The sequence below is a fragment of the Myodes glareolus genome, chromosome 24 (assembly GCF_982192425.1).
Source record: "Myodes glareolus chromosome 24, mMyoGla1.1, whole genome shotgun sequence".
NCBI lineage: Eukaryota > Metazoa > Chordata > Mammalia > Rodentia > Cricetidae > Myodes > Myodes glareolus.
Window position 1 is genome coordinate 21,223,005 of NC_142049.1, and position 27,050 is coordinate 21,250,054.

A 27,050-nucleotide genomic window follows, 5' to 3' on the forward strand; every position below is an offset into this window, starting at 1 on the left:
ACTTGACACTGAAACCTCTTTGCTTGTCTGGACTAGACATTTACAGCACTTCTTTTAGCCAGCTCAGATGAGTGGGGTTAGTTTTGACGAAGACCTGTTTCTTTCCACAAAGAAGGTTCCAGAATCTTTACCCAAAGTGGTATTTCCCACATATGCTTTCAGAATCGAAAACCTTTCGTTCCTGGCTCGTGACATTTTTGTGGGGCCTCCAGAACAGAACTAACCCAGCAGCTCTTCGTCAGTTGGCACACTTTCTCCGTTTGACAGCATGCTGCAAGGGGCCCCCGCTGTTTCTGTGTGATGTATTGTCCTCCTAGGGTTCCTAAACGCACGCGGTAAAAACCGACTTAGACTATTCATCTGACAGGATCCAGGCCAGCCTGGTCCAATAGAAGTTTATTTACTGGAGATGGTGAAAATTCTGCCAGGGTGGAGTGAGAGTCATTCTGTTAAGTATTTCTTGCTAGGCCCTTTAGCACTATTGCTCCAAGTCCCCTGGGCTGGTAGCGGTACTGAGGAAAAATGCAACGTCCAGGCCTGATTCCTACACTACAGCATCTTCTGAGGGAGAGGGCCTAGGATTCCATTTCTTATGAGCCACCTGGGTGGGTCTCACTCACTCTGCGTTTGGGAGTCAGTGTTTCCTATTATTATTCTGGGAAAACATGCGTTGTATCATCGGGGTTGGATATTTCCCAGAGCCGGGGCCTCCTCAAGGCTAAGGGTGCTGAGATCCAGGTGGCATGTGTGGGGCAGAGGGCCCAGAGATGGGCTGTGGGCAGGGGAGAGTCTACCATCTGCGGCAAGGGCACATGCCCACAATCCACTGTGAGATGACATCTGTTGAACGTGGAGGAGGATGGGGATTCCACCTGCGGAGGGGGGCCTGGTAGGGGTTGATGGCTCTGAATTTGTTGGTAGTTGACCTGAACTGAGGAACAGCTTTCCGTCAGCTCCTCTGGGAAGAAATCTGAATATCTTTCTCAGAAAATCTGGCTCCTGGGCACAGCTGGTGTGGACAGTGGCTGACAGAGGGGTCGAGCCTGTACTCTGAGGGTCTGCTCACTCAGGTGGAACCTCAGGCCTACTTGGGAGCTGTACAAAAATTCAGATTTCTCATTTTCAATAGGCCCTTCTGTGAGTTCTGGAGACTGCATTTTTAAAGTTCCCATGTGATCTAATGAGTCATTCACCCAGGACAGTATTTAGGACACAGCCTCCAAAGACCTGTGGTCCTTGCGGAGAATCCTAGCTTTGGGGGCCTCGCTTCTGTTACTAACTTTCTCTGAGCCACACTTGCTTTATCTACTAGATAAAATGTTCCTGCTCCCCCCCACCACTCTTTTCTCTTTCCCTCCCCTTCTCCCCCTTTTCCTTCCTTACTCTTCCCTACCTCCTATAGGGCTCAGGATGTAGCTCATTTCAGGCCACATTTAGGAAGATTGTAAGCATCATTCAGTGGTGGTTCAAATTTTGGGAGACGAAGAATCTTGAATGTTGGACTCAACAGAGGGATGCAATGATCAGAAATGGGTTATAAGACACCGCCTTGGCCCTAGACAATACTGGTTCCTGGCTTTTCAGAGCTGGAACTAGGAAAATAACATTGCCTGAGATGATATTGACACTCGGGCTGGGTATTTGAAATATATTCTTATGCATTAAGTACTGTTGCCCTTGATTTACACAGGAGAGCACTGGTGCTTGGAAAGAGAGGTGCGTATGTTCATGCCTGGGGTGCATTGGAGTCATGTTTCACAGAAATCCCGGAAACATGGCTCTGGGTCTCAGACTCTGTGTTCTTAACATTGAGCCAAGTACAAGGTCAGAGTGGTCGTTGAGCCACAGTACTGATCTCCAAAGCAAGATGAGCCTTCGAGAAAGATCTCTAGGGTATTTCTGGGCTCTGCATTTTTAGATATTCCGTGCGTTGCATTTCTGGTTATTTGATAATGAAGTTGGAAAAGCATTCATCTTCTCAGTGGAAATTGACCTGTAGAATACTTCCATTGATGCCAAAAGCTTGACAAGTTCGAAGGAAACCCATAACACAAAATTGTCTTGGGCTGGAAACCCCTTAACTACTTCCTATTGTGTTCCTGTGTAAGATCTGACGTTTGACCTTCACCTGATTCTTCAGAGCTCAAAGGGCTCTCTGCCCAGGGTTTCCCTTCACCTGCCTCACTGATCGAATCCTCATTTAGCTTATGTGAATTCAAATGTCTAAGATCTACTTTACCTAATGTACAAAATATGGATATTAGTAAACACATTCACTTATTTCAGAGATCTGTCAGAATCTCAGCCTTCTGTAACTATCCCCTTTCCTGTCTCTATTTCCAGGGTATCACCTTCAGTAGAAGGACAAATTAACCACAGTCAGTGGACTGCCAAGTGCTGCCCCCACCTTGTCAAAGAGAGCAGCTGGACCTGTTTTTAATCAGCGCCTCCCAGCATAACCTCTGGGTCACAGGGGAAGAACAGGGCAGGGTTTGAAACTTTCCGAAGACAATTAATACACACAGAGTACAAAAGGCCACTGTGAATGATTTGAGAAACAAACAAGAGAGGTGCAACGCTCATCGAAGACCTCACACGGACGTACTCTCCATTGCAAGCATATTGTAGAGGATGGTTATTGAAGTCGCCCAAGCATTTACCACAGAGCAAAAGATTTAGCTTGAGAAGCCATCAGGCAATTCCAGAACCAAGGAATGGATGACTACAGGTATCGGGACAACTATGAGGGCTATGCCCCCAGCGATGGCTACTACCGGGGCAATGAGTCAAACCCGGAAGAAGATGCCCAGAGTGATGTGACGGAAGGCCATGATGAGGAGGACGAGATCTATGAGGGAGAGTACCAGGGCATCCCTCATCCAGATGATGTCAAGTCCAAACAGACTAAGATGGCGTCCTCCAGGGCAGATGGCCTTCGGGGCCAGGCAGACCTGATGGCCGAGAGGATGGAAGATGAGGAGCAGCTGGCCCACCAGTATGAGACCATCATTGATGAGTGTGGCCATGGGCGTTTCCAGTGGACCCTCTTTTTTGTCTTGGGTTTGGCCCTGATGGCTGATGGAGTGGAAGTGTTCGTGGTGAGCTTTGCTCTGCCCAGTGCGGAGAAAGACATGTGTCTGTCCAGCGCCAAGAAAGGAATGCTTGGTAAGTAGAAACTTCCAAAGGTCATTTTCCTGTGACGTCAAATATGTGAAAGTAAAGGAGAAAGTATACATATGTATGTATCTTCTTATATATGTATATATACATACACACACATATATATACATACATACAGCACACATATATATTTATATATAAAGAAAGAGAGAGAAAGAAAGTCTGTCACCGTTAGACACTTTAAATATGCCATGGTGTCCTGTGAAATTATAATTTTATAGTCATTTACCATTAAGACATTATTGTCTTATAGAAATAAATCAGTCAATTGATTAGTCAATAGACTTACATAGCTAGTATTAGAGCTTGCTTTCCTATTCAAATCCGTTGGATACTTAGCTCTTTCTTTGATCCCCATAAATGACAGACTATTCTCCCAGTAAACCATGTTCCATATCCAAGTAACAATACATTTTGGAAGGGGAAAAGCATCCTTTCCTTTCATCCTCCCTTCTTCATGTGTCTTCCCAGAATCCAATGGCCTCTGCTTCCAGTTTCTCTTGTACTAAGAGTTAGTGGCTGAGTGCCCATGTGCTTTGGATAACTGAGAGCCTTGAACATACCCACAGCATCTCCGTGGGCAGCTGAGAACCATGGGGCGAGGCCCAGATGGATTCTGAAGGGTAAAGGAGCAGCTTGTGAGTCAGTTAACAGAGCATCACTGTGAGAGCCAAGCCCCAGCCATCCCAGAGCTTGAGGCACCGAGGATTCTGTGTAGTTAGAGAGGATGGACACACATGGTGTGGAATAGAAGAGATTCATCATAATATAGCTAATGGCTCATCTCAGTCCCCAAATACCCGGAAAATAAATCTACTCTCTAAATTTAGTGAGCATATAGAGCCAAGGAAGCATCCAGCTATTGAGAATTTACTGTGAGTCAGTTTCTCATTCAAGACGAAAAATATTTATGGCCCTCAGGAGTTCAAACCCTGTCCAGCCACCAAACTCATCAATTCAACAAATAAGTACATATTTTTGATCTATATTGTATGCTAGGACTGGTGATACAGTCCTGGAGAGAAAATAGCTCTTGTTTCTTAATATATATCATAAGATAAGAAGATCTTCATGAACACAGAAATGACTTAGGAACGTCAGGGGTAAGCACCAGAATGTTCCTGTGTGTTTCTAGACCTTGACCTTCGAGAAAGAGTTAGCAAATGTTTCCGAGATAGTACACATATTCGGAGCCCAGACGGCCTCTGCCACAACTGTCCAAATCCATGGCTGTAATCAAAATCATCTGGAGATGACATGTAAACAAATGGGTGTGGCTGTGCTCAGGAGGTGGAAGCAGGGACGGGGAGCATGAGAGCAAATCTGAAAAGAGTGAGAAAGTGCGTATACGGAGAAATAAGAAAAACTGTCACTGAGAAACAAAATGACATCAACCAAGACGACAAAACTAGCCAAACCAAAAGAATTATCTCTGGGCCATTAAAACTTGTCTTATACATTTATGCTTAGCTATAATGCCACTTAAAATGATTAGAGCTCCATTAAACATGACCTGGAAAATCAAAGGAGCTTGAGTGTATACAGTCAGTATATCTCAAAGTGAAAAAATGCTTTGAGAAGCTGGGAAGTCCTTCAGCTTTTAGAACACAGTAGAATTTTCGTGGTGGTGAGCACACGTACATTTGTCCACACATGTACATAGACACCACCCAACCTCAAATGTTGAACAGTAGATTTGTAACAATTTATTTATTTGTATTTTATATTTATGGTGTTTGGGCTGCGTGCATATCTGTGTGAGGGTGTCAGATATCCTGGAACTGGAGTTACGGACAGTTGTGAGCTGCCATGTGGGTGCTGGGAATTGAACCCAGGTCCTCTGGAGGAGCAGCCAGTGCTCTTAACCACTGAAGCATCTCTCTAGCCCCGAATAGTTGGTTTTTAAAAGGGCAAACAAAAGAACAAAATTCCCAACTGAAACCAACCCTTCCCTAACTGACTTAAGCATTTTTAAGTCATCAGCTCGTTTTGTGCTGTTCTCAACCGAAACCTAAGTCCCTGTTTATTCTGGCAATGCCAATTAAGGTTTTACGCCCATCAGTATCTCTGGCACCACTGTGCCCAGCAGACTCATTAGCAGAACTGCAGCATTGTGGCAGCTCCAGCCTCTTGCAGGGCAAATGCTGGGCAGGAGCTGAGGGATGTGGTTATGATCTGAAGAGCCCACTCTGGTGTAAGTTTGCTCCATGTTTACCAAGAAGATGCTACGACTCAAACTGAGAATGGCACATAGACCCTGAGCAGAGATTCCCACAGGAGAGTGCCTGTGTGGTCAAGAAAATGTGAGTCTAAGTGAATCCACTTAGACTGACTGAGAGTGGTGGATGACTGAGAGTCTCAGAGTCACCTTGGAGATTGGTCACATGTAGAAATAGATTCAGAGAGCCTCATCTAAGTGCCAAGCAGGGCACGATGGCAAGATTGTTTGACTTTGAAGCCTATGCTCACTCTTTGGTGTCATCCTGCCTTTTCCTTATGCATGGGTTGCGGATAAGAAGCCCTGCCCTGGAGCAGGCTTCTCTCCATGTGGGACCATGCGACAGTGGATAATAACTTAAGCACTGGAGTTTGGCCGCGAGAGTTTGGCAGCTAGCTATATCATTATCCGTCAGTGACCCCGGGCCAGTCCCAACTCTCGCAGCTAGTTTTCCCAAGGACGAGGTAAGGATGATGGCACGTTTGTTGTGAGGACTGAGATGGTGCAGACAACGCGACAGAACGGATGCTTTCGAAACAGCCGAGCTCCCCTTCTTGGTGCCATGCCACCATCCTGCCAGCACTAGCATGGATTCAGACTGCACTGACACAATGGAGCAGCCTGGAGACCAGGACCAGGTTGCCTGGTTTAAAGTACCACTCTGCTGACTCTTAGTGGGGAGACCTCAGGCTGGTTACTCAGCTGGCTGAGTTGCTCATGCCTGGCTCCCTCCCCTGTAAAGTGTGTTTGATGGTAATGCCTGTTCCGTAGGATTTCTGTGTAGATGGACTGAATTCAACCGTACTACATTTAATGTGGTTAACTTGGTTGACTTGCTGTCTGAGACTCACAGGTGCTCAAGATATCTTTATTGCTTTTGACTGAAGTTATTATTATTATTAACCTGATTACTTGGTGTAGTGATGATGAGCTACCCACACTCAGGGCCAGATTCGCACTGATGACTTTGAATATATACTTCAGCCAAAATGATGCCTCATGGACCCTTAAGGTCAACCTCAGTGGGCAAAAGGCTCTTGTGTTCTAGCACTGACCCAGAGCTCTTTCTCTCCGCTACCATTTCCTTTCTGTCTTGAAAAGAACTCTCTCAAGTGAAGCCTCTAGTTTGACTCTCAGTTAGCGGCCCAAGAATGCAACATAGAGAACAACCAAAGTCTAACTCATAGATCTTCTTTTTTTTTTAAATTTTCTTACTGGGAAGAAATGAATCAAATCAGAAAAATTAAAGATGCTCTCTTGGCATCTTAGTTGTCTCTCTTGAGCATTGGGTTCTGGCAAGCCCCTCATGAACATCTGCCTCACAGGGTAGAAAATAGGTTCAAGAACATACAGCCAGCATTGAAGTCTCAGGCGTGCTTCTACCCAGTGGTGGTCACCTTTAAGACAAGGAAAATGTATCTGCTTGTTAATTAAGCATGTCCTTTGTTCTTTTAATTATCTATTTCTTTTATTTTTTCTGTGTGTGTGTGAGCGCGCGTGTGCACCCGCACATGTTGGAGGAGGGCCGCTTGTTCTTCCCAGTTTCTTGGCTAACTCAGACCCAAAATAATCACATAGAAACTCTATTATTTAAATCACTGCTTGACCCATTAGCTCTAGCTTCTTATTGGCTAACTCTTACATATTAATTTAATCCATTTCTATTAATCTGTGTATTGCCACAGGCTGTGGCTTACTGGGTAAAATTCCCAGCGTCTGTCTCCGGTGGCTCCATGGCTTCTCTCTCTGCCTTCCTTCTTCCAGCATTCAGCTTAGTTTTCCCTGCCTGCCTAAGTTCTGCCCTACTATAGGTCCAGAGCAGTTTCTTTATTCATTAATGGTAGTCACAACATACAGAGGGAAATCCCACATCACGCACATATGGTGTATAGATTGTACATGCATGTGTGTGCGCATGTTTTTGCGACTCAGAGTTGATGTGAGATGTTTCCCTTTATCTCTGTCCACTTTACCTATTGAAGCAGGACCTCTTGCTAAACCTTGGAGCTCAATGATTCTGGCTAGTCTAGCTAGCCAACTTGCCCTGGGACTCTCCTGTCTATGCTCGTTTGAGCTGGAGTGTTGGCTCAGTGGGTAAGAATATCTGCTGTGCAGGGAACCCAGGTTCAGGTCCCAGCATCTAGGTGGTAGCTCACAATCACTTGCATCTCCAGTTCCAGAAAATCTGACATCCTTTTCTGGTCTTTCTAGATACCAAGGATGCAGGTGGTGCCTTTATAGACATGCGGGCTTCAGAGATGCCAGGGTCTTTGCTCGCTGTGCCATGCAAGGTGGCAGATGATTTCTACGTGGCTTCCCTTGTGTTTTCTTTGGTAGTTTATCTATCTGCTGCCCTGGCTAGAATGATAGTATGGATATGCTTTGGAATCTACTCAGTGCTTACAGATTTTCAACTGTTTTGCTGGTCTTTCTCATGGTATTTTTATGTGATACAGTGTGATGAGCACAGTATGAACCCCCAGTTCCCCAGATGAGGGAGGTTTTGCTTGGAGACCTTAAGTGATGAATGCTGGATTCCACTTCCTAATGAAGTTTCCTGGCCCTGTGCTCCCTTCATTGCTATTCATCCTTGTGTGGGTTACTTCCTGCTAATGAGGTTGGAAGGTCGGCTTTTTATCCTGCACAGATTTCTTCCCGGGATGCCAAAGGAATGGAGGCTAAAGAGCTGGTGATTTCCCAGAGCCAGTACAATCTCTGCTCGCTTTCTTCTAATTTAAAAGCAAATTATAATCATTACACCACCACGACCGAGAGCTATAATTTGATAAGCTTGCTCCTTTCATCAATTCTGTACTAGTATCTGAAATATGTCATCTCTAATCGTCACTGCAGCACGCAAGGTAAATATTGTCTTCACCATTTCACAGAGGAGAACTCACAGACTTTAAGAGGTTAAAACAACTTGTCTAAACTAGCTGGAGCCAAAACTAGCATTTGAAACTGGCGATATCTAACTTCAGCTCTTGCTTCTCCTTTCCCTTGCTCTACCGTCCACGGAAGAGGACTTTGCAGGAGCCATCACGTACATAATCTTAACCTTTTATGAAAACGCACCATGTAGTAAGTTACCAGTGAAGGTGTGGGGCTTCCAGCCGAGTGCTGGAATCAGCGACAACCCATTTCTGCAGGTGACAGGAGTCTCAGCCAGCTGTATCACGAAGGCCAGGGAACTGCAGGAGTCTATAGTCTGTAGTAATTCCTTAAGGCATAGACTGTCTACACAGGGCAGGCCTCGCTCTGGAGAGTTGGGAAGCATCCGTGCCATCATGCACCAGGCTGAGAGGGATGCCCCCTAAGTAATGTCTGTCACTATGAGGTACCACAGCAGCAGAGGCACAAGTGCATCCCCCAAACTCCCCTCCAGCAACCACATTAGGTGGAGCACTTGGGTCCTGTGTGGAGTTTACAACGACACAGCTAAAATGGCCCCCTATAGGCTGGTGGGTCTAAAACCCATCTTATAAATCTTAAGCTGAACAAGCCCAGATGCTCTGATTTTTATTCTGCTGGGGATTGATTTAGTTCCTAGAGAAGGAAGGGTAAATGTCATAGATATTAACAGGGTGGGGGAGGAAAGGGGAGAAGATATCTGGCTTCACAAATGCCATGGCCTTTGACGATCCCCGCTGAGGTTCACTGAACAGACTGGATGGGCACACTCTTCTCTGGGTGGGCTGATCAGGCTGCTCAGAAGCACAGAGTAGCAGTTTGTGCTCCACTGCAGGAGATTTCTGCTGACTCAGAGGCACACATTAATCTCTGTTGGGGGTGTGCAGAAAATAGTCCAGAGAAATCACCTCCGTGCTCTGGCCTCTCTGCCTCACCTCTCCTTGCCTCTGAGGAAGGAAACTATTTATTATCGTTGAAAGAGGATGTGTTAGCTGATTATAAGTCAACCATGAGGCCCAAGTTACAGTGTTGAAGGCCACATAATATCAGCTGTGAAGAAGATGGATAATTGCTAACATTTTCTTCATTTCTATGAAGGAAACAGATCCCCATAGAGGAAGCAACTTGGTCAAGGTCAGGAGTCCTGAAACTAGAGCCTGGGCCTCCTTGTTATCTTAGTTAGGGCTTCTATTGCTGTGATTAAAATCTGTGATCCAAAGCAGACTGGAGAGGGAAGGGTTTATTTTATCTTATGACTCTCTGGTTACACTCTATTACTGAGAGAAGTCAGGCCAGGAACTCAAGGCAGAAACCTGAAGTCAGAGACTTAAGCAGAGGCCAGGAAGGATCACTGCTTACTGACTTGCTCCCCTTGATTTTCTCAGCCTGTTTTCTTATATACCGCAGGACCACTTGTGTAGGGGTGGCACTGCCCACAGTGGGCTAGGCCCTCTTACATCAATCATTAATCAGGAACATGTCTACAGATTTTCTATAATCCAATCCCAGGGGGGCATTTTCTCAATTAAGAGGTCCTCTTCCCAAATGACTCTAACTTGTGTCAAACTGACAAAAACCTAGCTAGATCACTGGCACAGAGCCCTTTCTCTACATCAAGCCCTCTTGCCTTTGTGCCTAAAAGATAACTATATAAGCCAATCAGGTGATTTTTTTATCTGCATGATTTCTTTTTATAGGAGACAATATGTGCACAGGATATATTTGGCTGCTTTCAACAGCGGCTTTGAGTCATAAAGGCATTCCTTATTTACTGCTCCAGAATTCTCCCAGTATGTGTCTCCAATCATTGATCCAGTGCCTTGCTGTTGTCAGGGCTGTGAGGTTCACATCTCCATGAGTGTCTTTGCCATTTACTTAAGGTCACAAGGTTGACACCCAGTTCTAAGATCTCTACACACTCCTCAGGGCCATTTTCTAAGTGGAGAAGGGAGAGGGGCAGTGGACAACATCTCCCTCCATGTTCCCTTTTAGTCTGTCAGGACATAGTACTCTGTGGCCTCTGCAAGATGTCTTAACTGTTTCCCTTCCCTTGGTTTATCACTGGTTAAAGAAAAAAACTGGATGAAGATGACCATCTTAAAAGCTATGGGCCATCCCTGAGGGTTGGGTGTGGAAGAAATTTTTCAAATACCTTTTCAATCCCTGAAAAAACAAAACCAAACCAAAGTTCTTCCAACAAGAAAGAAGAGAAAACAATGTTGGTGGAAACGCAATGGACAGGGTTTGCCACATGTACCACTTTTTTCCCAAGGTTAGCTTGATGTCAAGGCTTGGCTATAGCGCTATCTCTACCATCTGAGACTAGTCACCAGCATCCCAACCCTTGGTTTCTTAATCTATAAAATAAGCATATCATCAGCACTTTATAAAACATTTATGAGGACCAACAAGATAATAAATACATAGGGAGGCTGGAGAGATGGCTCAGTGGTTAAGAGCAATTATTGTTCCTGCCGAGAACCTAGATTTGGTTCCCAGTATCCACATAGTAGCTCACAACCATCTGTAACTCCAATTACAGGGAATCTAACACCCTCTGGACTCCACAAGCACTAGACATGCATTTGGTGTATGTGTATCATGCAGGCAAACCACTCGTGAAATGAAAACTAAAACTTAAAAGAGATAATGCATAGAAACATTCAACAAAACACCTGCCTTGTAAGGGTCCACCAAATATGAGTTTATGCCTATGTTTTTTATATATTTGTTTTATACAATAAGGAGTCAACAGTTACCAACTTTCCTCCAATTATTAAGACATATAAGCCTTTTGCCACAAGGGGAAAATTCTTTCATGACGAAATATAACAATCAAAGACCATTACCTTTCAGCTTTCATTTCTGTCAGGAAAGAAGAAAATTCTGGAATTCAATGTACGCACTTTGATTTTAAGACAGGGTCTTAGGTTGCCCAGGCTGGCCTCAGACTTGCTCTGTGGAGAGGATGACCTTTGACTTATCACCCTCCTATTTCTAGCCAGTACTGGTACTACAGGCTTGCACTACGCATGCCTGGTTGGTGCAGTGTTGAAAATTGAGCCCAGGATCTCATGTCTGCTAGACAGGCCCTCAAGAACTTAGCAAAATCTTGGTAGGCCTCCCAGGAATTCTTTTTCCACAATGCTACCAGTCCCGCTACCAAAACCAAGATTAAATTTGTTATGCTTTGTGTCCTGTATGTATCAGTCATGCTAGGAGTCCCATGTCTCCCAGGCTATCCCTTATCACCTACACTCTCGCCCACAGGCAATGCTGTACCCCTGTGTCCCTTTGAATTTTCTCGGAAAGTCATTTACTGCTTCTGTCTGTAACCAAACTTGCTCCCCCCTCAGTGTTGCTTAGCTGCAGTACTCAGTGTGCCCTGTCTTCTCTTCCACACCCTGCCTCCAGCACTTTTGCCTCTCATTAACCTCCCCAAACCACTTTCCCTCTCTTCTGACTAAAAGATGCTGGATTTTAATATTTTGTCATCAGGGTCTACCACTTCCTACACATTCTTATAGCAGAAATCCCATGACCTATGGGTCTTAATGTTTTGGTCCTTTAGGAGTTTGGCTCCAGGCTCAATGTCACATTTCAATACCATAATTCTTCATGGTTTCAATACTTACTTTCCACTGCCTTGGCCCCTCTGTTCCTCCGAGTCCTCTCCAACAGACATTTGATGAAAGTGTCTCTTACTCTACACTTGCACTTATAATATTCCTCATTGAACTTAGATTTGTTGGACACTAATCAGAATCACTGCATACAGCGTGGGTTTCCTTACCTCTCTTTCTTTCTTAGATTCTGCAGTGCTGGTTGTATTGGCTTCATCATCAATCTCTTTTTGCATCCCGTCGCTGAATGTGGCTGGTGAAAAACATGCACAGTTGTGTGCTGACCCTACTAAACTCAGGATCAAGGACCTTCACAGGCTCTCTGTGCCACCAGTGATTGCTTTTCATTTCCTAGGTCTATTTCCTCTTCCACTGATGGTGGTTGTCTCCTTCTCTTCCCAGGACCTCACTCCCTTGCCTACACGCTGACTTATGAACTCAGTTCCTCTTTCCTAAGAATAACAGGAGCAACCGGAAGAGATCGTCCAAGGCTCCTCTCTCCCTGACTACCTGCCTCCTCACCTCTGTGCTGCCACCTTTCTTCTGTCACTCTGGGGAGAGAACCTGGTCATTTGCATATTGGTTCTCATCACCTCCCATCTTCCCCCAGAATATCACTTTAGAAATTCTTATCTTCTATGACATCAACAGGTTTTTCTTTTAATGGTCTTTCCCCCATATCAGCACCCAGTGTGCTGTGGTTTCACCTGTGTTTACCCACATGCATCTTTTCAAGTCTCTGTTCTAAGAAAACGCAGAATCCAACCCTCTTTGCCCATTCTCCCTTGAACTCATTCGAGCAGGTTCAGTCCCAACCCGCTTCAGAAGCTTGCTCTTGCCTAGACCACTAATGGCTCCTATGTGTTCACCCAGCGGTTAGATCCTAGTGCTCAACACCCTGGCCTGGTCACAGCAACTGTCTGCATTACTGCTGCCCTCAGCACTCATTAGACTTCTCATCTTTCCCTGTCTCCCATTTCCTGTTGCTGCTCACTGGCTGTGCCTTCTCAGTCTCCAGCGCTAGGTTCTTATCTTTCTGACCTTTGAATACTGGGATATTCTAGTGCTCAGATACACGTGCTCTCTATGGTCACCCACGCCTCTGGAGAACTCATTCAACTCTACTTTAATGTTGCCCTTCAAGTGATGTTACTCTATGCACCTTTGGAACCAAGCCACTTTATCCTACCTCTGCTGCTTCCCTCTCTGCCCATGTTGTCAGCATCACTCACTTAGCATATGTAACAACAGTGTCCTTACTGATTGTCGTGATCTAGCTTGTTGGAAGGAAAGGCTAGGGTGGACAAGCCTCTCAGAACTAGGCTTGGAGCGTGAGAGGGACCAACCATGTAAATTCCTGCAGACAGGAATGACGGTGTGTCCAAGTACTAGAGGAGACACTGAGGCAGGGAAACACAAAGGACATCGACATCTCGGGGCCACTCAATGTAAAGAGCACGTTAAGTGTATTTGGCAGAGGAGCGAAAACAAGAGATTGGACCATAGTTATATTTTATTTTTAACAATGTGAGTATTCACTTTATTAACATACTATTAAACACAAATCAAACAAGACACATGGGTTCTCAAGCAATAGATAAAAATAACTGTTTTGCTAGAAGAGTATTTAAAAAGCAGAGTTTTATTTAGCAATTCAAATTTCTGTCTCTCTTTGAAACTGTAATAAGATCGGTCATACATAATTCAGCAGTTGTTTGAGGTTAGGTGGTGTCTACTCCCTTTAGATGAAATTATCTATCTATCTATCTATCTTTCTTTCTATCTATCTATCTATCTATCTATCTATCTATCTATCTATCTAATCTATGTATATATCTATTTAATCTATATATGTGTCTATCTATAATCTATGTATGTATTTGTCTGTCATCTATCTATCTATCTATCTATTATCTATTTTCATATTCTTTAAAAATATTGCTTTGTGTTTGTGAATGTGTGTATGTGTGTGTGTATGTGTGTGTGTATGTGTGTGTGTGTGAGAGAGAGAAAGAGAGAGAGAGAAAGAGAGAGAGAGAGAGAGAGAGAGAGAGAGAGAGAGAGAGAGAGAGGAAGAGAGGGCACACATGTGTGTACGTGTGTGTGCAAGTTCCAGAGGAAACAAGAAGGTGTAAGATTCCCTGAAGCTAGAGTTACAGGCATCTGATATGGGCTTAGGAACTGCATTCATGTCCTGTGCAAGATCAGAAGGCACTCTTAGCCTCTGAGCCATCTCTCTAGCCTCTGTCTTCATATGCTTTGGTTTTTCACCAAAGCTCCTGCCACCCACTCCTTACCAATGCTTTGCCAGCTTTGCCATGTGTGCTACTTATCTTGTTTTGTAAACATCTGGTTTTGAAACCTCAAGGTCATGATGTTTAGTTGATTTTTTATTTTATTTTATTTATTGTTTTATTTTAGTTTAGATATTTAAAAGGATTCATGTGACTCCTGTAAGCATGTTCATGGAAGATTTCTATTTAAAGTCAAAGAATAAAGTAGATGAAGAAAAAGAAAGGGTAAGCAAATACTGGAGACCTAAGAGACATCTAGCCATGGATCCAAGGGGTATCTAGCCATGGATCCAAGGGGCACCTAGCCATGAACCCAAGGGGTACCTAGCCATGGACCCAAGGGGTATCTAGCCATGGACCCAAGGGCCATCAAGCCTTGGACCCAAGGGGCATCTAGCCATGGTCCTGTCTCCAGTTTGAGCTACTCAGATATGTGCAAGAAATTTTGACTTTGGAAGCAATCCAGGCAGAAAATGCCCGAAGGGAATCCAGGTTGAGTCAGTTGTCTAACAAGTTCTGTGTGATCAAGCCTCAGACTAAGCCATTATGCCACCGAGAACTGCCAGTAAACAACACTAGAGTCTTTCATGAAACTTAGACTTTTATGGCACATCATAGATTCCCCTATGTTGGACAAAACTCATAGGCACATACTTAAGTGTCCCCAGAGACAAATATCTGGCTTTTCTTGGCGTGGAACAACTTTGCCTGAACATAGGCGATGCTGATTCCTGAAGAGGAGAGGTCTGGTTTGGTCACTGGATGAAAAAGGTGTCTAGACCCTGGAGGACAGATGTGACACAGGCGGGAGTTGGATTTCTGCCAGTTTCTAGTACCATCACCTTCTGATCTGTGGTGTGGCACTTATCACCCCTGACCCCTTCTTCCTTCCATTCCACATTCAAACACTAAGTCAGCCACACTCAGATCCCCACCCTCCTTCCAGACACCTGCCTGCCAGCGATCTGGCTATATTCCTTCTCTTGACTTTGATCTTAACTTTTCCAAAACCTATTGGATTATGAACTTTCAGAAAGCAGAGGGTTTTTTTAAATTAAATACGGTTAAAGATTTTATTTATTTATACCAGCCTATAGACTTTCCTTGTCTAGAACCATATTGAGAATTGTTATTTATGTGCTTTACGTTTTTATTTATTCTTTTTATTTTGGGATTACAATATAGTTGCATCCCTTCTTCCTTCTCTTTCCTATCTCCAAACCCTCTCATGTACACCTCATTGCTCTCTTTCAAATTTAAGTTTTCTTTTTTGTTACACACACACACACACACACACACACACACACGTGTATATATATATATATATATATATAATTATTGTTACATATATTCCTAAATACCTAAGTAGAACCAAGCAGAGGAATTTTGCCTTATTCATCTCCACTTCCTTGTCATGGAATCCCTACATGTGGCTGAGCAAATTGCCGTGCAGACTTTGGATCCTTCTCTAGATCTTTGTCATCTCTCACCTTTACTCCATGACTGGCCCTGTTGTGACAACTGTTGGACTGTTTCTCGGTCTCAGCAGACACAGACTTCAGCCCTCTTGACAAGGACCACAACACAACCTTAAGACAAAAGGCTGGGACATTCCTGGGTCTCAGTGGGTGATGATCATATCTGAGATGTCCACCCACAGTGCCCAGAAGAGCCCCCAGAGGTGCCACACATCTATGGCTCTGGTGTCACCGCCTCTTATCTGCCTTCCCTACAATTATTCTGCACATACAGTACCAAAAGAGAAACCTTGCCTTTCTAAGGTACTTCTAGTGCGGTGTTCAAACAAGGAAGTGACAATTTTCCTATACCATTTCCAGGGACTATTCACCAGTGCCTCTTATTTTCAATGCAAGAGAAAACTAAAGATGCTCCCCTAAGTCAAGGCTAGGGTAAACGCTGATTAGAAGCCTCATAGGGGTTCTGCACCATTTATGTTACTGTTGTTCCTACCATGCCTGACAATGTGCTTCTGATAACCAGAGACATAGCTAGGGATCTGGAGTCTCAGCAGAGTGTTTTCCTGAGGTTGGAGGTTTGCTACCCATCCTCTAGGATGATGACTTCTCCAGGTTGCTTTAGAGACTCATTAGTTTCCCATAAACAGACTTTAAAGGTCTGTTCTAACACCATGGTGTGGAAGCAAGCAGCCTCTTACCCTCAGATTCTCCAGTCTGCCTGCAAACCTTTGGAATTGTTGACCATACTTAGAGTCTCAAAACTTCCATGAGGCTCAGCTCTGCTCTTTCATGGAGCTGTGGCTTGGCTGGAATTGAGGAGTTGGTGGTAAATGAGGAGGCTTCCTTCTCAGGTGACAAGTGCCCCTCCCCAGCCCTCATCTGCTTCAATAGTCTTGTCTTCTTCCAGGCTGTTCCATAATGTGGGGCATTGATGGATCCCAACTGTATACTTGGATTCTTCCACCATATCCTGAAAAATTATTTACATTTTTTGGTAATTTTGGTTAGGGAGAAAAATTCTTAAACCTCAGCTTTTTTTGTGTTATCCCCTCCCCTCACAGTGGGGATGGTCAAGTGAAAATGTTGCACATGTATCACCTAGTAAAGAATCTGGTGCACAGTGGGGACATCAGAGTCACTATCTCATTGCTCTTCCCTTGTCTCCTCTGTTTTTAAATAACACATGTGATACTTAGGGAAATCCCACCTTCTAGGCGACTAAGAAAGGCTCATTTTCCTGTGCTTAATGGTCTCATGGAAGGGCATAAGCCTAGCATAGTAATTCCATATGAGTTTCCACTAGATAAAGTAGAAAGCTAAACCCCTTTACTAACATCTGCAAAGTACTACCTCATCTAGAAGTTTCCAAGGATCCAGATAATATATAAATAAAGCACTTGTCCAACTCACACAGTACTTCTGATTTCATTGAGTGTAAACAGAGAAGCCTTCATGCTCTTCCATGACTTGAAACCAGTGTAAGACGTCTCAAGGATATTGTTGTGTGTATTAGAGTGAGACCCCCCCACACACACTGATCATCACATAAATCTACAAATCACAGACTCTAGACCAAGAAAATATCCTCCTTTAAGAAAGTACATTTCAACTGGATGGTGGTAGCACACACCTTTAATCCCAGCACTTGGGAGGCAGAGACAGGTGGATCCCTGTGAGTTTGAGGCCAGCATGGTCTACAGAACAGAAAAGAAACACAAAGAAACCCTGCAGTGTTGCAATGAGACCGCTTGTTGGTTCCCAGCTGCTCAGTCCTGAAGTAATCACACAGAAACCATATTAACTAAATTACTGCTTGGCCTATTAGCTCTAACTTCTTATTGGCTAGCTTTTACATCTTAATTTAACCCATTTTCATTATTTTATATTTTAGCATGAAGCTCATGGCCTACCCGCAATGTTCTAATATCTGCCTCCAGCAGGGCTACATGGATGCTCCCTGACTCTGCTTTCTTCCTCCCAGCATTCAGTTTAGTTTTTTCCACTTTGCTAAGTTCTGCCCTGCTGTAGGTCCAAAGCAATTTCTTTATTCCTTAATGGCAATCACAGCATACAGAGGGGAATACCACATCACCTCCCTTTTTCTGTTTAAATAAAAAAGGTTTTAACTTTAGCATAGTAAAATTGCACATAACAAAACAGTTATCAAGCAAGAATTACACTTACAATATTTATATCTACTTTATATCTTTCATGATAATTAAGAAAAACTATAACTACATATTCTTCAACTTCATATGACTCCAGAATTCTTCAACTTCATAAAAGACTAAGTAACAGGAAGTGCATTGTAAGCAACTTCCAAAACTCTAAAATTGACAGAGAAATCTTGCTGCCTGGACAGTCACCCAAAGTTCTTCTGTACCTTTGGGGCATCCATATTTAGCCTACAGGTACATAGTATTCAGTAGACTTTTCCATGAAGCAGGAAATTTCAAAAACAGTTCAACCTATATTGGCAGTTTGTCAGTCACTTTTTTTTCTGTGTCCTAAAGAGACTGTTTAGCAGACTCTTTCATGAAGCAGGAACCCTGAAGGATCATCTCACCTTTAGGCAAGCTCAGCAGTCATTTCTCTGTGGGTCTTGAATATTCAGTTCACACCACATACCATCAAGCAGTCCAGGCAAGAGCAGCTTCTTGCCCAAATGGCCAACCAACTCCATAGGGAACCTCTTTGATGTTCATCTTCCTCTTGAAGTAAATGGTGCTACCAGGAGCAGATATGTGTCATTGCCAACTGCCTTGGCCTGTTGATAGGGCAGAATTTAGTTAGGTGGGGAAAACTAAACTGAATGCTGGGAGGAAGAAGGAGGAGCTAGGGAGAAGCCATGTAGCTCCACAGGAGACAGATGCCAGAAATTTACCCAGTAATCCACAGACATGTGGCAATACATAGATTAATGGAGAAGCCATAGAACTGCTACTGGAGACAGACATGCTGAAACTTTTCTGGTAGGCCATGACCTCGTGGTGATGCACAGATTAATGGAGATGAGTTAAACTAAGATGTAAGAGTTAGCAAATAAGAAGGTAGAACTAATGGGCCAAGCAGTGATTTAAAAAGTAGTTTCTGTGTGATTATTTCGGGAGTCTGGGTGGCTGGGAAACAAACAAGTGGCCTCCTCCTCACAACACTGAAGAGAGAGAGGGAGAGAGAGGAGAAAGGAGAGAGAGAGAGAGAGAGAGAGAGAGAGAGAGAGAGAGAGAGAGAGAGAGAGAGAGAGAGAGAGAGGGGAGCACTGTCAGGAATTACCTGCTATGTATGTAGGGTGGGTGGAATGGAGATAATTTAGCTGACAGAGGTTGATTCTTTTATGTGGGACTATACTGCTGAGAATCAAATTCAATCTGACCTATGCTATGTAGGTACTCTATCACTGAGCCCAGGGGGTGCTGAATTTTTCTCTCTATGAAGTGTGTACACAGAGTAAAACAAATATTTGGTTGCAGGGAAAGGGAGCTCAGAATCCTCCTAGGAAAATTATCCCAATATAATTAGTGCATTTAATTTCTATGTATTTAGGCAAGAAACAAAAGCTAGGGATGGCTTTTCATCCTGGGTTAATTGCTAAATAATATGATCGTCCATGAAAGGCCCTCTTTTTTTCCCCACATAATACAATATAATCATATATCTTTTTATCACATTGTGGTTCCTGCTTAGGGGATGTATCCTGTGTGTGGGAAGAAAATCATCTAGCTAGTGAGGGGGTTTTGGTACATGCCTGATATCTGGAAAGCAATCTGGCTTTCCGTGCTGAAAACCAGAAGCTTATTGATCCCTGTAACCCCATGCTATATTTCTTAAGACCTATCCTAGCAAGCAACTAGCATTGCAGATAAGGACCTGTGCACCAAGATGTCCTTCCTTATATTATTTGTAAAGTGGATAAAAAGAGACTCTGGGCTTCCAATGCTAATGTGACTTTGACCCTGTCGCTACAGCACATAGCACTATACTTACAGACACAAAAGCTCAACATGCTAACAACTGTCTATGTTAGACAGAAACTGTGGTGGATATTTTTTTTCTTATCTTTTATACATTTTGGGGGTACTGTTCTTGTTTTCCCATGGTGAGTATGAATTATGTTATATATGCATCTCCAGGGTGCTGGTCATGTCATACCATGGTGAATAAAATTATTTTTGTATTACTTTAGTTATTAAACAAATAAATGGCAACTTTTGCTTTGGTAGTACTGAGGATTGAACCTACAGCCTCAATGGCACTTTTGTTGTTGAATTACAAACCCAGACATAAGCAAATGTTAATGGAGCACCTACTATGTGCTCACTCCCTACTCTGCTAAGTGTGTGACACTAGTAGGGACTTTAGCAGAACTGACAGGAGTTGACACTCAAAGGAGTTTGATAGGCATTGGATGTAAGACTCCCTAATAGAGAAGTGGGGAAGATGAGCAGGGTAACTATGTTTGTTCAGGGCAGAGGTCAGCAAACTATGACCCAATGTCCTGTGACCTCTTTCTATTTGTACTTCTTAAAGGAAAGGACATATTTATTTAAAAATGTAATTGATGAACAAAAATTGCACATATTTATGGCATATAATTGGATAATTTGGTACATGTATGTGATATGGAATTATCCGATCCAAAGAATTAGCATTCCTATATCAAGCATTCATCATTTTGCTGTGTTAGGACCCTTCCCACTCTTCTCTTTTCATCCTCTAGTTCTCTGGGGCAGGTCTCATTGTACAGGCCTGGCTGGTTTGGAATTGCCTGGTAGACTAGACTGGTCTTCAACTCATAGAGATCCACCTGCCTCTGCTTCCTGAGTGCTGAGATTAAAGATGTGCACCACCACACCCAGCTCTTCTCAGTCTTTCTAAAATAATCAGTAAGTCCCTGTAAACTATAGCCTCCCCTCCATATTCTAGAACACCAGACTATATGCCTTCTAAGTATATGTTCATATAAAGTATAAACTTGAAAACGGAGGAGGAGAGAGAGGAGGGAGACCAGGATGAGGAGAAGGAAGACAAAGACGAGGAAGAGGAGGCAGTGCAAGCCATATACAAAAAACCCTAGGGGCTGTCTATGATATAACTCCCTGCAAGGAAAATACGTACTTTCTGGCCCTTGGCAGAAAAATTTAGTGAGGTGGAGTTTAGAACACTGGGGATGTCCCTCTAGTGGAAAGACATTTATAATCTGAAATTTAAGAATTGGGTTGCAGAAAAAGTTTTTCCATTTAAGATTTTTTTATTGTTAGAGAAAACTGAAAAGTATTTTCATCAAAGGAAGCTTTATATTGGAGCATGGCTCCCTCTCTGTGTCTGGAGGAAGGGGAGCCTATTTAAAAGGCATACTGCTATAAATAAGTACCTCCTGCAACTCTCTAGCCTCCTTTGTGATTCCTCTCATATATGGTTGGCTTGGTTTTAAAAGGCCACCTTTCATCCTCAATTCCCTGAGCTCTGGCTTCCTAAAGCAGTAGCCCACCCCGGGTGCACTCTTGATGGCAACAATAGGAATGTATGGTGGTTGTACCTACACTCTCATGCTGTACCTCTCTGCTCCTTCCAGCCCACACATGGTTGCACTCTTGATAACAATAGGAACGTATGGCGGTTGTACATACACTCTCATGCTGGACCCCCCGCCCCTTCCAGTCCATCTCTCATGTCACCATGTCAGCTCTGTGAGAAGACCACTGGCCGAAGTCTATAAATATGTTTCTGTCTAACCATCGCCATGTTGCTGGTAACTGTGCACGATGTGAAGATGTCTCTGCTTCTTCTGTCATGGCTGTCATTGAAGACTGCTTTCTTTTCCACTCAGAAGGATCCCAAGTCTTTGTTCTGCTGTCACTAGTTGAAAGCTATGCCCTCCTGGCCATGCCCACCGCCATCTGACATTATCAGCCCTATTCTTTATGTAGTAATCCCATTCAAAAATTTACACTTCCTCTCCTCCTCCCATTCCCCTCCTGTTCCCCCAGTCCCCTTCCTTCCTCCCCCTTCTTCCTTAAGAGAGGGCAGGGAACCCTGCCTGGTGGGAAGTCCAAGGCCCTCCCCCCTACATCCAGGACTAGGAAGCTTTGCATCCAAATAGACTAGGTTCCCAAAAAGACAGTAGATGCAGTAGAAACAAGTCCCAGTGCCTTTATCAATGGCTTCTCAATCAGCCCCCATTGCCAGCCGCATTCAGAGAGTTCGTTTTGATCACATGCTCGTTCAATCCTGGTCCAGCTGGATTTGGTGAGCTCCCATTAGAACAGGTACAAACTTATACTTCTATGTGGGTTTTGGATATCTGAAATCAGATCTTTATGCTTGTATGAAAAGCATTTTTCTCTCTGAGCCATTTTCCTAGCTGCAGGCAAGGTCTTTAATGTCCACTGTAAGAAGAGTAGAAGATTTCTCTCTGGAAGCCTTGTCACACTGAGTGAGATTCCTTTTCCATGATTTAATAATAGTTGACCCATATATTTTCTGGATTTTCTTGCTTGGTGATGATCATATATTTTATTGCGTATCTCCTTGGAATGAAGGAACTGTTCCCTAGTTAGTAGATTGTCCTGGAGGTGAGTAATGAAGAAGAATGAACTAATATAGAGACAAGAAATCTAGTCAATGTTTATCTACAAGGAGCAGTAACGTGTAATAGATGTAGGCCCATTTTTTTTCAAATATGGACAAAACTGATAAACTTCTGGCTGACCTAAGGAAAAAGAGAGCAGGCTCACAAAAATAAAGGGAAGAGGGGACTTTGCAGCTGACACCACAGAAATATAAAAGTTAATAACAGACCTTCATGAACAAATCCGTGTCAACAAATTAGATGACCAAAAATAGATAAACCCATAGAAACATACTGCTAAGACCAGATCACAAGGAGCAGGAAATATGAAGAGACTAAAAATTAGTAGAGATTGAATCAATAATCAAGCACTTGTCAATACAGCAAAACCTAAGACTTGATGTCTTCACCAGTGAGTCCTACCAAATGGCTGAAGAACTAATGGCAATATTTCTTAAAGTCTTCCCCCAAAGTAAGCATCTCCAAATGCATTTTTATAAAGTCAACACCACTGTGATACTAAAGCCATGCATACACACTCTGAAAGCTGAAAAGAAACTCTTAACTTTCTGGCTAGCAACTGAGTGGGGGAACCAGCCCAAATCTTGTAACCCTGAGCTGTACAACTCTTGGTGTTTTATGTACAAAACCCACATTCTGGTTGATACACTTCAGCTAACAAGAAAAGTTATAAAGAAGCAAAACTATAGAAGCTAAAAAAGCAAGGTTAGTACATTTAGGGAGTTTCTCAGCCATATCCTGGAACCAGTGACCTAGCCTTTAGTTCTGGTTTGGCAACTGTTGCTTGTAGATAGAAGTTTCTGGTCCTGCAGCCATTCAGTCCCAAAGAAATACACAGAGAATTATATTAATTACAAACTGTTTGGCCTATTAACTCAGGTTTATTATTAACTAGCTCTTACAACTTAAATTAACCCATAATTCTTGTCTATGCATAGCCACATGGCTTGGTACCTTTTCTCAGTGCAGCATTCTCATCTGGCTTCCTCTGCATCTGGATAGCGACTGCAGACTGAGCCTTTTCTCTGTCCAGAATTCTCCTGGTCGACCCACCTATACTTCCTGCCTGGCTACTGGCCAATCAATGTTTTATTAAACTAATATGAGTGACAAATCTTTACAGTGTACAAGAGCTTATCCCACAGCAATTGCTGCCTGTGTGCTGGATCTTAGGTTCTGAACAATGCTTCTTCATAGAGACAATTGTGCTAAAGTCTAGGGGCCTGTTACAGTCAGACAGAGAAAACTCAAGGAGAGATTATTATAGGCAAAGTTCCCAGTATGCATTTATACAAAAATCATCAACAAAATATTACCAAATAATTACCAAATCAAATACAACAGCAAATTTGAAGGATCATATAACATGATCAAGTGGAGTTCTTTTTTCTTGCAATACAAAGGCAGTTCAGTATTTATGTCTTAGTGTTTCTATGGATATGATGAAACATTATGATCAAAAGCAACATGAAGAGGAAAGAGTTGATTTGGCTAATGTTTCCACAATCATAGTTCATCACTGAAAGAAGTCAGGACAGAAACTCAAACAGGGTGTGTACCTGAAAACAGGAGCTGATACAGAGCCATGGAGGGGTGCTGCTTACTGGCTTGCTGTCCATGGTTTGCTCAGCCTGTTTTCTTATAAAAACAAGGACCACTAGCCCAGGGTAGCATCATCCACAGCTGTCTGGACCTTTCCACATCATTCACTAATTTAAAAATGTATCATAGGTTTGTAATCTTACAGACTGATCTTAGGGAGGCATTTTCTGAATTGGGTCTTCCTTCTCTCCAATGACGATAGCTTGTGTTAAGCTGACATAAAGCTATCCAGGGCAATGATTAAAAACTTAAAGCAGGTCAGGTGAAGAAGGAATGCACATCACCATATTAAAAGTTGTGAGTGACAAGCCCTGAGCCAGTATTATGCTTAATAGTAAAAGCTTCCCAAAGAGACCAGGAGTGAGGTCAGGATGCTCCACTCTTTCCAGTTAGTTCTGAAATATCCTAGTAAGAGCATTCAGGCAAGAAAAATAAAGACATCTAAATTAGGAAGGAAGAAACAAAAGTGTCGTTTGCTGATGATATAGCCCTATAGCAAACCTAAACACCATAAAAACAAACCGTTATAACTAGTGAATAAATTCAGTTAAGTTGTAGCATGGGAAATCTACATGCAAACATCAGTAGTGTTTCTGAAATATGTCAAGGATGAGCTATCTGAAAAGAAGAAATTAAAATCAATACCATTTACAACAGCATCAATACAGACTTCAGAATACATTTAAGCAAGGAAATAAAAGAGCCACACATTAAGCCATAAAACCCTGAAGAAGAATGTTGAAGAAGATACAAGTAAGTGTTCAGAATCCTCATACTACCCAGCATGCAATCCTTATTAAAATCCCAGTGGCATTTTTTTTATCAGTGTTAGAAAAAAATATAAAGTTTGTGTGGAAAGCAAGGCACTGAATAGCCAAAGAAATCTTGAGCTAAAGGAACAAAGTTGGTGGCATCACACCACCCAACTTCATGTATGTTTCAAAACTATAGAGATCGAGAAAGAATGGTACTGGGACAGAAATAACCAGTGGAAGAGAATCATGACCTACCAATAGAGTCACAAATTTAGGCTTGGTTGATCTTTTAAATATGTATATTTAGATTCACTTAATGTGTACGGGTGTTTTGCGTGCATCAGTGTCTGTGCACCACATGTGTGCCTGGTACCTGAGGAGGCCAGAAGAGGGTGTTGGGTCCCCTGCAACTGGAGTCACAGATAGTTTTAAGCTGCCATGTGGATGCTGGAAATTGAACCCAAGTCCTCTGGAAGAGCAGCCAGTGCTTTTATTCACAGAGACATCTCTTCAGCCACATGGTGGATCTGTCTTTGGGAAAGATGCCAATAAAATGTAACAGGGGATGGACAATCTCATGAATAAACAGCGTGTCAAACGCTAGATACCCATTTGCAGAGGAGTGAAACTGGACTCATCCCACATCATTATAAGTTATATAACCAGAAGTCCAAACACTGTAACGTGACAACTCTCGTTCACGGGTGTGTGCATGCCAGTCGATGCTGTGGCTAATGGCTGTTTTCACATTTACATTAATTTTCTCCCTTGGCTATGTTTCCTGTGCAGTTTACTCTGGAAATTCTCTCTTTAAACACCACATCTCAGGTGAGGTCCTTTAAGGTACACCTTTTCTTGTTTCAAAGCAAGATTCCGGCATTGTCTCATCTACAGATTGTGGGGCTAAATTAGAAGCCTTTCGAATGGTGTGATAATCCTAATTTCAGTTCATCTGTGCTGATGTGTCTACATGTAAAGCTGGGCAGCTTATTGCTTCATTTCAATAGCAGCAAGTGTAGAAAATCACCTGTGGAGAGTTTCTGATTTGCCGTAGGGATCTTGTTCCATCCTCTTTCTCATGGGGTTGACATGGGATTTCTAGGATGGGCACAGTGTTCATTGGGTGACCAATGCTCATGACCAGCACCTGGCTGGTCTCTTTAATTCTTGCGTTATTTTACTAAAGAGCCCGGGGGTGCAGTAGAAAGTTACTAAAGCTCTCTAAAGCCTTGTCTTCTTTTGTTAACCCCCTTCTTTCTTTTTCACAGGGCTGATAGTCTACCTAGGAATGATGGCAGGAGCCTTCATCCTGGGGGGTCTGGCTGATAAACTGGGAAGGAAGAAAGCCCTCAGCATGTCCTTGGCCATCAATGCCTCCTTCGCCTCTCTCTCTTCCTTCGTGCAGGGATACGGAGCCTTCCTCTTCTGCAGACTCATCTCAGGCATAGGGTATGCACTGTTCTCCACTGTAAGTCCATCTCCCCTGGCCCTCTAGCTGCACGTGATACCTTGGGAAGCACTTGTATGGAGTTTTTGTTTGATTTTAAAGATGCTATGCTAAAGTTAAGAGTAGGCAAGATGGCCCAGCAGATAGCAGTGCTTGCCACCAAGCCTAATGACCTGAGTTTAATGCCTATAATGTACATGGTGGAAGGAGAGAACCAACTCCTACAAGTTGTTACCTAATCCCTATGCATTGTGCCATGTCTTGTGTGTGTGCACACACATAAATAATAAACAAAGAAGCAAGTAAGCAAGTAAGTAAATGCAATAACTTTTCCAAAGCCCAAACAAGCCAAGATTGCTTTCCAAATATAGGGGAAGCCTCCTTGCTGGTCTCCTAAATTAATAGACTTTCATCACAGAGCCTAAATGTGCAGTAGAAAGCAATTTGAGTTCCTTTATGACCTTTTTTAGTATATTACTTGATTGTCTCTTTCTGGTGTTTTTTTTTCTTCAGTATTGGGGGCTCCCTGCCAATTGTTTTTACCTACTTTTCTGAGTTCTTATCACGGGAGAAACGAGGCGAACACCTTAGCTGGCTGGGCATCTTCTGGATGACTGGGGGCATCTATGCATCTGCCATGGCCTGGAGCATCATTCCACACTATGGTGAGCCACTGACTTAAGTTAGCTGCAGGTTCTCTGTTTCTATGGCAACTGCATCCAATAAAGACCCGACTTTAGCCTTATTCCCTATCTCATACAGTTTCTGCATGTGACCTTTTTTTAAAGAAAAGAATTCATAATATTGAATATAAATTGTTAATTTCAATTTAGAAAAAACATCATCCCTTCCCCTCTTCTTACTCTTTCTCCTCCTCCTGCCTTCCTTTTCCCCCCTCTGTTAAATTTTCTTTACTTACATCTCCGTGTGTGTGCTCATGCTTGTATCTATGAA

At 43.1% G+C, this 27,050-nt stretch overlaps 1 protein-coding gene across 6 annotated transcripts in view; it reads left to right on the plus strand.

The window, feature by feature from the left end:
- Positions 1 to 27,050, plus strand: part of Sv2b (synaptic vesicle glycoprotein 2B) — a 196,900-nt gene that overhangs the window by 126,456 nt on the left and 43,394 nt on the right. For all 6 annotated transcript variants that reach the window (XM_087901409.1, XM_087901408.1, XM_087901405.1 and 3 more), the window contains 3 exons: positions 2,344 to 3,165; positions 25,918 to 26,098; positions 26,610 to 26,761. In XM_087901409.1, coding sequence (XP_087757535.1) covers positions 2,715 to 3,165; positions 25,918 to 26,098; positions 26,610 to 26,761 — 784 coding nt within the window. In that variant the 5' untranslated portion in view covers positions 2,344 to 2,714. The remainder of the gene's footprint in view (positions 1 to 2,343; positions 3,166 to 25,917; positions 26,099 to 26,609; positions 26,762 to 27,050) is intronic.